Here is a 10,449-nt window from a genome sequence, read left to right on the forward strand (position 1 = left end):
AGGGTGCCTTAGAACACGCAGCTACAAAAAGAAATTTAACAATGGAGATGACGCATGTGCTGTATGTCGAAACTCCAGTGAAACAATTGACCATATCATACTCGAAAGTAATGGTATCCATCCGGAAGTTGGTGCAGGCGAAATCACTGTTTCTGAAGCTCTGGGGTTTAGAGATAACAGTGGCCGGCTGAATAAACCGGTGGTGGAAACTAGCAAAAAACGACTGGAAGATTGGTGGCTTAAAAGCAGAGAAGTGACATAATGTTAGAATGTAGGAACAAAATTTAATAAATAGAATGATGGTTTAGATAACCATCCTAAATCAATAATTAAGATATAGGAAGAAAAATGAGTATGATAGCTACTGCTACCACCCCGTTTCAAAGGGGACGCTCCTATATTCCATCCATCCATCCATCCATCCATCCATCCATCCATCCATCCATCCATCCATCCATCCATCCATCCATCCATCCATCCATCCATCCATCCATCCATCCATCCATCCATCCATCCATCCATTTGTGGCATCCCCTGAGCAGAGCAAATCTCCCATATCATGCGCAGTAGGACAAGCTTCACCCCAAACAAAGGCAATGCGTTGAAGGATGACATTTGGAATAATATCGACGCGGGCCTTGGTATGAGCGGCAGAAAGCGCCTTGTCCTGTCTACAGTGTTCCTTGCGTCCCGTTGTTTTGCGTTTAAACCTGACTTGAAGAAACGCGCCAACTTGCCTGCAATAACATCTTTGCACATGCGTGCAAATAACATGTTGAAGATCGTATTGCCACAGTGCGCGGGTTAGATGTGCCATGATTTAGTGAAGAATTGAATGATAATGCGGTTTCCCTTCGGTACATAGCATAGCTGTATGCTTTTTGTGGCGTACGTAGCTGCAGTCGAAGCAGCGACGGCGACGATATGTTGGCCCAGAAGTGTGAACAAAGGAGCGCGTCGGCGGCAGAGGGTTTCGCTCGCTCGCGCCTCCGAATGCTCATGTGTGAATGAGCCTTCAGTGCTGTTATGGAAAGCCAGATAGCAAGATAGAAATTTCTTTTTTAAAAAATTAAATTTAATGAAACCACTTTTAACCTCAACGAAGTTTGTAGTGTAAACTATACGATCATTTACTGATGCGGCGGAACAAAAATGTGATTTAAAAAGGAGATTTTAATTGGCCTTTCATGAAATGAAATAACCTTTTTCATTCGTTTCCTTCGAGTGATGTTGTTATTGGCGTTGTTTTTTGCTCTTGGCGTAGAGCAGATTATTACTGAACATACTGGAGAAACTTCCATTCTGGACTTACTGCTTGCTAGTGAAGCATTTAAGGAAGGAATCGTTGCCGTAAAACACGGATATCTGATCACGAGCTGATTTATTTCTCTTGGAAGATCATAAAGAGCGAACACAATTAGCCTCCGTTATTTCAATTAAGGAGCACGGCAGAGTGGATTATGTTTCTATCATTGCCAGTATTGACGAAAAGTGTCTACTTAGCAATGACGTGGAAAGTTCCTCGCAATAGTTCTTGGAAACACTGAAGTATGTCATTCAAAATTTGGGCCGCAAAGGAAAATTATAAACAGATTGCACAATCATTCGATGACGCGTGATACCATGCACACTAAGCGTACCCACAAAGCACAACCGGTTTCGAAATAAGAATGAGGCGTCGTCGGCAGCTTTCAAGAAAATGTAGTGTGAATTGTTTTCGTAAATGAGCAGTGAGATGATTACGTTTTTTTTTTTTTCGCAGGCTTTAGCGGACTTTCTTCAGTATTGTCCACAGAAATTTTGGCGTCACTTCAGCAAGATTAGAGAAGAGCTCAAGTAAATAAAAAAATAAATATTTGTGATCAAATGATATCGAATTTTGTAGCGTTAGCTACACTGGCAGAAGTTGAGCCGCTTCGCGTGGCTCCTGGAGAGCCGTGCTGCGCAAGCGCAAGGAGCAGTGACTTCACACTGCGCGCAGCTGGCGCGCCGGAGCCGCGCACTTCGCCAAGGGCTTCTTTGCAGCAACCATGTTCGGGTTCCGCCCGCATATGTCTGCGCAGGACATTGTTCTCCAGCTACACAGAGACGTAATACAACCCACAGCTATGCAACGTAATGACAAAGCCATCCTCGCTCTTGATCTGAAGGGGGCTTTTGACAATGTTAAACACAGTAGCATCCTGGCCAACTTGAGCTCAACCAATTGCGGAGCTATGGCCTACGTCTATGTAAGAGATTTCCTCTCTAAACGCCAGGCCATTCTTCAGATTGAGGACGAGGAGTATGGCCCTACGTCATGGGAACATGGGGAACCCCTCAGGGAGCGGTACTATCACCACTTCTGTTCAACATAGCTATGATTCGCCTCCCAAGCCAACTGGCATGGGTGGAAGGAATTCAACATGCATTATATGCAGATGACATTACTATCTGGACCACCGACGGGAGCCTTAGGTAAATGGAGGAGCACCTTCAGCGGGCTGCTTTCATAGTCGATGCGTATGCTGTCGACTGTGGGCTCCAATGTGCTCCAGCCGAATTAGAGCTTCTGCATGTTAGAACGAACCCAAAGGATAACACAGCAATACACATCTCTTTGTCGGGAGGTGGAGGAGCTCCGGATTCTGAGCCTGTTCATTCACCACAGACTCAGACCGGACTCCAGTATTGCGAAACTCAAGAAGGTAGGTGAACAGGTAGGGCGCATGATTCACCGCGTCTCCAACAAGCGGGGCGGTCTGCGGGGCAGGGACGCGCTTCGGCTCGTCCATGCTTTCGTGACTAGCCGGATCCTCTACGCCATGCCATACCTTCGCACTACTAAGCCATATCATCCGCAAGGCATCTAAGCGAGCCCTGGATCTCCCGGTGGCTACCTCTAATGCAAAACTCAAGGCGTTGGGGGTGCTCAACTCCTACCAGGAGCTGCGGGAGGCCCATCTCATGAACCAGTATACGCGGCTCATGCAGACGGCACCCGGGCGCCGCCTGCTTAGTCGCTTACGTATCCAACATGATTACACTCCAGAGGAGTCGTGGCGTATCCCAGATCTGTGGCGCGATATCCTCTGGGCATCTTCGCTACCCCGTAACATGGGCACTCACACGCACGAAAGCAGACGACAAGCGCGGGCTCGGGCGCTTGAGGGGCGGTACGGCTCCCGACCCGGTGTATATTATGTAGACATAGCAGGGCCGTCGCCAACGGGATTTTACACGGCCGCTGTTGTTCGCCGGGGAATGCACGTTGATGGACTCTCCTTCCGAGCACAAAATTCAGCGTGAGCCGAGGAAGTAGCGATAGCGCTTGCTGCCGCGGACCCGAAATCAAGGATGATCATAACCGACTCTCGAAAAGCGTGTGTTCATTACTTAGAAGGGGAGATCTCCCCCTTAGCGAGTCGAATTCCAAGGCGGACTGCCACAGCTCCAGCGTCAAAGAAAATAATTTGGGCTCCTGGCCACCAGGGTTTACGAGGTAACGAAACCGCTGACGCGGCTGCCCGAGCGCTTACTCACCGGGCTCCTCATCAAAGCTCTTCTGACTCGGAGACAAACCAGCCGCTTCTGCGGTTCAAAGAAATCATAACGTATTATAGCGACAACCACCGCCTTTTCCCGGCTCCTGCAAAGGGGCTGAGTAAGGCGGAGGAACGAACTTTAAGGCGTCTGCAAACAGGCACTCTACTCTGTTCTCCAATCTTAAATCATTATGATCCTAACACGAATGGACGATGCCCGCACTGTGGAGAGACTTATGATGTCTTCCACATGGTGTGGGCATGCACTCGAAATCCTTACCTCCCCCCTTCCCCTACCCCTTCCCGAGAGGCATGGGAGACTGCCCTCCTCAACTGCTCCACACTGGAGTCTCAACGGGCTCTGGTGAAACGGGCGCGAGACGGGGCCTCGTCATGCGGTGTCCCGGACGCGTATATCTGATCCCAACAAATGGATGCGACGCGAGGGGGAAAACGAAGATGGAGAGCGAGAAGAGGCCGTCGCCTGGCTGTTACGAGCTGCGGCCGGCACCCCCATTCAACGCTAGCGACCCGTGGGCCTCGGTGCCCGTGTTGTGGTGGCAGTGTGCGATGCGCGTTGTTGCGTGGATGTGTGTGCGCGCGCTCGTGCTATACTTGTGCCGCGAGTCTTCTCCAAAGCCTCAAAGAAGACCGCAAAGAGAGCGGTATGTAACAAACCTGCGTCTGAGCCCTTCGTGGCTCAGACGCAGGTTTGTTACATACCGCTTACATGCTAATCGGCCCCGAAATGCGATCTATTTTATGAGGTAACCCAAGCCTTGTATTTCGCCAAGATCCCCACTAAGGTACGACTGTATTACATACGCCGTCCGGTGAAGAAAAGACTTGCATTAAAAAAAAAAAGCAAACCGTCCGCAGCTGTGCTTTCTGACCGCCTCTACTGCGTGCAGACACGTTCCGCCGTGCACGCAGTGAGAATTAGATTTATGCATTTCGCAAGGCGACAATGAAATGGAAGTGCGGAGATTAAAAGCACTTGGCTGCTTTCGGACGTGTTTTGTTCTACTGACAGTAATGTGCGGCTTCTGCAAGCTTTCAAGTGAGTTCTGTTGTTGGAACTTTAAATGAAACAGCTGTGATCGAAGTTTGGTTATGTGTAAAGCACGAAGTTCGTTACTCGTCCGCTTTCATGAATGACATGCACGCTCTTTTTTATTTGATCTTGGAAACCAATTCCAAAATTTGGAGATAGACCGCACTATCATCAGAGGAAGTGACCTTTACAGTATGAAACATTGTTTTTGTATGCTACTTTTTCGATAAATGACAGCCATCTTGTTTGCGTTATGCCCCGTCGCAATCTGCTGCCTCTGACTGCACTCGCGAGTTTTGTTTCGTTAATTTGGTTGCTAAACAGCGTTTTGTTGCTATTCTGGTTTTGGTATAAGGGGTTAAAATTCTAAAAGCAAGTTTGTTTTTTTTTTGCAAACAAAGTAAGTGATAAAAGTTTAATGACAATTTGTTGCTACAATATATTGTTACCTGGAAACGCGGTACATCCCCGTAACAATATTAATCCATTTCTCTCCGCCACCAGCCCAAAGTGCCATATCTGGTGAAGGTATATTTATTTATTTATTTATTTATTTATTTATTTATTTCAAAATACTGCAGGCCAATATTTTGGCCCAGGCAGGAGTGGATATACAAGGCATTAACAACAAATAAAAATAAAAATCAAAACACGGGATTAGAGTAAAAGAACAAGTCAAAATACAACACTGTATCATTCAAAAAAATATAACTCAAGAGCTTTATTGAAATTGGAAGACTGGAGAATGGCCTCAGGAAGACAGTTCCAGTCGGAAATGGTCCGTGGAAAAAAGCTGTGCTGGAAAGAGTCAGTCCTAGCAAAAATGGGTTCGAGCAGGTTACTTTTTGAATGATGTGTCCTGCGCGACAATTGTTTAAGGATTTCAGGGCGAGGTATGTTTAATTTGTGTGTTAAGAGGTTGTGCATAAACAATAAACGGGACATTTTTCTGCGTAGTTCAAGTAGTGGAATATGATTAGCTTTCATTAGTGTAGTAGGTGAGTCTGACCTCTTGTATTTACTGTAAATGAACCTAACCGCTTTCCTTTGCACCATCTCTATTTTATGTATGTCTTTTTTTAAATAAGGATCCCATAAAACTGAAGCATACTCTAATTTAGACCTAATAAATGATGTGTATGCAAGAAGTTTGAGTTTACTTGGAGCATCATTAAGTTTCCGCCTCAAGTAGCACAGCTTGGAAAATGCGGAGGAACAAATGTCGGAAATATGAGAAGACCAAGTTAAATCATGAGTTAAGGTTACCCCTAAATATTTATAATGTGTAGTCTCCTCAATTAAATGATTAAGCAGGCTGTACGAGAAATGACTGATATGTTTTTTACGTGAAATTCGCAATAGGACTGTTTTGTCGAGGTTTAATTTCATGTCCCATTTAAGACACCATTGGTGAACAGCTAATAGCGAATTTTGCAAGGTGCAGTGATCGTTGGGCTCATTTATGGTCTTAAAAAGTATGCAGTCATCTGCAAAAAGCCTTAAAGAGACATTATCAGGAAGAGAAACAGACAGATCATTAATATAAATTATGAAAAGCAGCGGCCCTAACACGCTCCCTTGGGGTACACCTGATGTGACTGGAAGCTCGTTTGATTTGAAACCATTAACCTCTACGTATTGTTTCCTGTTTGTAAGATAAGCATTAATCCAATTAACAAGGTAGTTAGGGACGCCGATACTTACTAATTTATAAATGAGTTTACTATGGGAAACTGTGTCAAAGGCCTTGCAGAAGTCTAAAATGAGGACATCAATCTGCCCAGATTTATCGAGAACTACTTGAAATTCATTAACTGTAGTTACCAACTGCGTGACAGTGGACATACCCTTTCTGAAGCCGTGTTGCAAGGAGGATAAAATGTTATTTTCAGCTAGAAAGGAGTTAAGATAACCAGAGACTATGTGTTCTAATAACTTGCAACAAGAAGAAGTGATAGAAATTGGACGGTAATTAGAAATGGTTAGCTTATCGCCTTTCTTATGAATTGGAACAACACGGGCCATTCTCCAGTCTTCCGGCACTTCACCAGAAAGTAAAGAAACTTGAAAGATTTTTGCTAAAAACTCGGATAATTGCGCCGCAAAACGTTTAAGAAACACATTTGAGAGCCCATCAGGGCCCGCAGATTTTTTATCGCCGAGTTTACGCAGCATAGACAGAACACCATTTACAGAAATATTTGGTATGTTACCTTGGTCTTCAATTCGAACTCTAGCTGTGGTTGCCGTCACCGTCAGAAACACGCTTTGAAAGTACTGGTTAAAACCTTGTGCTATTTTCGTGCAGTCGGTGACAATGTCATTATCAATGCGAACCTTACTCAACTGCTCAACCTTTCGATCTAGAAAATTCCAAAATTTCTGGGGGTCACTTCTGATGAATTCTGGGAGCGTCGTATTGAAATAATGAGACCTCGCTAGTTTTAATTTTGAGGCAAGTTTCTGTTTCAAAACTTGGAAGTGCTGTAAGGAAGCTGTTTTTTTCTTCCTACATCGCTTCACTTTGCGCTTGATTTGAACAATTTCACGAGTTACCCAAGGATTGTGACGGTGAGTGCGAACCTTTCTAAGCGGAACGAAATGTTCAGTACAGTACTGCACTGCATTCTTGAAATGCAGCCATAAGCTATGAACGTCATTCCCGCCACAGCTGTTCAACAGTGATTGTAAGGCGTCGATAACTGCATTATCATCAGCACGGGCGTAGTCCTTTATCAATTTAACTGGACGCATCCCGGAAGCAGTAGGCGAAGTACAAGAAAACTGTAATAGACGATGATCAGAGATTCCCGGTTCAACATCGAGCACTCCATCAAAAAAGGTTTCGCTAACAAAGAATAGGTCAAGAACAGATGACTCTCTGGTGTATTCACGAACAGCTTGCTTAAGGTTTAATGAGAACATAATATCTAAAATAACATCACATGAGGCACATATGCCATACGACGGTTTGTCCCAGTCGATGGCAGGGAGGTTGAAATCACCGGTAAGCATTAAATTCCGACTCTGGTAATGCATCAAACGATCGAAAAGACTAGACATAAAATCATCCGTAGCATCAGGTGGGCGATACACAGCACAAAGGTAAAAGGTGAAGCCATGTGTTATCAGGCGCAAAAACAAGCTTTCATGCTGATCAATTTGATCAAGGAGCGTTACGTTCACTTCACGCTTGGCAATCACAGCAACCCCTCCACCACGTGAACCGCGATCACGTCTGTATATGACGTAGCCCGGAGGCACAATTTCTTCGTCAAAAATACCACTGTGCAACCACGTCTCGGTTATAACCAGTAGATGGGGATCATATGAAAAGAGCAGTACCTCAAGCCTATCTAATTTATTCACAATGCTCCTGGCGTTCAAAGATATGACACGTAATTGGCTATGTTCAGGTGGACGTTTCGCCTGACTACCAAGGGAATTTCTAACGGTATTCTCTATACATGACGGTATCTTTTTAGTTTGATGATGAGTACTAAGGGCGTTGAAAGACGACCGAGCTGAACTGGCAGCTTGTCAAGTAGAAGCATGAGCACATTTCCTTCGCGGACGCCCGGCACTTTTCATCAATTCAGGGGTTGCTGCTGCATCACTCTGAGAGCTATGACCAATATCATGTGAACCGGCACGACTTACTTTATACCTTCGGTTTTTCTTTTCATCCCAAGCATACACCACTTGATTGACAACTAATTTGTCATACTTGAGGTACACTTTATCTTCAGGCTTCTTAACATCCTTAACAGTAGCCCATAGTAGCTTTCTCGTTTTCCGTAGCCTAGGCGAGAAGTCCTCTGAAATGGACGTTTGGGAACCCTTCAATTTTGAAGCATTCCGGAGAACCTCTTCTTTTTCAGCGAAATCAAAGAACCTCATAATCACGGGACGTTTTTTATCTTCAGCTTTCTTTCCCAAGCGGTGTATCCTCTCCAAACTGCTTACTTTGATTTCAAGTTTACCTTCAAAGATTTCGGTTAGAACATGCTTCCTAAGGTCATCTACTGTTTCTGTTTCTGACTCTTCAATGCCATAAATGAGTAGATTGTTTCGACGAGAGTAGTTCTCAAGATAGTCCACCTTTGTTCTTAGCGAAACTATGTCCCTGTTCAATTCTGCCAACGAGTGCTCACAGGCTTCAACCCTTTGAGCTGTTTGTGATAGTACTTCCAGTTTGCTTTCAATTGAAGCAAGTCTCTGATTTGTCTCTGATATATGTAGGTCAAGTTTTGCTCCTAGAGATTGTAGTTCACATGAAGAAACCTTTTGATTCTCGATAATTTCATCGAGCTTTTTTGCTACCTCTGGGCCTGGATTGAGCTCAACGTCCCCGCTAAGCAAAAGTGCAAGCAAACAAAATGAGTCAAAACACTCTGCAACTGTTTCAAGCAAAATGCCTGGGCAAGGCAGCACGACCAAACAAAGAGAATCACTTTTAAATTCATAGGAGTAGCGATATCTACTGACCTGCATAAAAAAGACGAAAGGATTTAGCTGCGACTGCATCCCACGGGTGCTGCCTTGCCCACTGGCAAAGAAAACCTCAGGGGCGGTTCCCAAAGGATCTGATGATGTCGATGTTCCTTGGGATAGCCAGTGCGGACGTCGAAAAAGTTCCGGACAACGGCCGTCGCTGTCATTAAAAAAGCCGGCGTTGGCGGGGAAAAGCACTGTCACTGGCACATGCCGATATCGTTCATTCCAAGAAGCAGCACACTCGCCGCCGACGAGCTGAACAGAAACAGGGTCGATGCACGAGGCAAAGACCTGCATAAAAAAGACGAAAGGATTTAGCTGCGACTGCATCCCACGGGTGCTGCCTTGCCCACTGGCAAAGAAAACCTCAGGGGCGGTTCCCAAAGGATCTGATGATGTCGATGTTCCTTGGGATAGCCAGTGCGGACGTCGAAAAAGTTCCGGACAACGGCCGTCGCTGTCATTAAAAAAGCCGGCGTTGGCGGGGAAAAGCACTGTCACTGGCACATGCCGATATCGTTCATTCCAAGAAGCAGCACACTCGCCGCCGACGAGCTGAACAGAAACAGGGTCGATGCACGAGGCAAAGACCTGCATAAAAAAGACGAAAGGATTTAGCTGCGACTGCATCCCACGGGTGCTGCCTTGCCCACTCTATACTGTCTATACTGATCAGTTAAGCGAGACAGAATGCATGAAACAAAGTCAGTGACTGTTTTTACATAGAGGAATAGAGAAGTAATTCATTTGTAGCCAATGTGCATGAAGCAAAAAAGGTACTATCATTGGCATGTTTTAACCTTTGCAGCATACTTGCGTTCTTGCTGCCCATACAGCCACTAGTTGCTACTGTTACGATATGGGAAAACTGTCCCGATGAACTAGAATTCTGGCAGGGATTGTCCACAATCACTATAATATTTGGCTTCTGCTGTGCCTTGGTTGTATAGTCCTTCCCCCTAGCAATAGCAACACACTTTCACCACTAGTACATCAAGTGAAAGTTGCTGGTTTGCATCATGCACCTTGCAGCAGCAACCTTGTGCCACTCTTAGGATGAATTAAATTTGAAGGGAATAAACACTGCATGTGATGAATAAGACACCAGTGGAGTGCACATCAATAGAGTGTCCAGATGTACCATTCACAGTAGCATACTGCAACCAGTGAAAACTGTCAAAAAGTGTGAGAAGCTCATAGCCAACTTTATTATAAGCGGAACATATTTCAGCTCCATCATGTAATGAGTTGCAAGACGAGAAGCGAAACTTTTCCATAGACGTATCATCAATAGTGGTATTTAGTTAGAAATGTTGCAGTAAGGTGTTCACTTGGCACAAATGGTCTGAGGCTAAGGTTGATGGAAACTGCCTA

At 45.1% G+C, this 10,449-nt stretch overlaps 1 protein-coding gene and 1 pseudogene across 1 annotated transcript; one reads left to right on the forward strand and one right to left on the reverse strand.

Moving 5' to 3' along the window:
- The first annotated feature begins 2,012 nt into the window (after positions 1-2,012).
- LOC146187490 (uncharacterized) lies at positions 2,013-3,945 on the forward strand (annotated as a pseudogene).
- A 1,246-nt stretch (positions 3,946-5,191) lies between these two features.
- On the reverse strand, positions 5,192-9,720 carry LOC146187491 (uncharacterized). The gene has a single exon (XM_084607718.1). It carries the CDS (start codon positions 9,703-9,705, stop codon positions 8,119-8,121), a length of 1,587 nt encoding a protein of 528 aa, XP_084463844.1. The 5' UTR covers positions 9,706-9,720; the 3' UTR covers positions 5,192-8,118.
- Between the last annotated feature and the right edge of the window lie 729 nt (positions 9,721-10,449).

This window comes from Amblyomma maculatum, chromosome 6, assembly GCF_055883805.1.
Source record: "Amblyomma maculatum isolate TAMU_Amacu chromosome 6, ASM5588380v1, whole genome shotgun sequence".
In the NCBI taxonomy this organism is placed as follows: domain Eukaryota; kingdom Metazoa; phylum Arthropoda; class Arachnida; order Ixodida; family Ixodidae; genus Amblyomma; species Amblyomma maculatum.

Bases quoted from the DNA above. Each gene is read 5' to 3' on its own strand.
- LOC146187491 (XM_084607718.1), bottom strand. From the start codon at position 9,705: ATGCAGTCGCAGCTAAATCCTTTCGTCTTTTTTATGCAGGTCTTTGCC.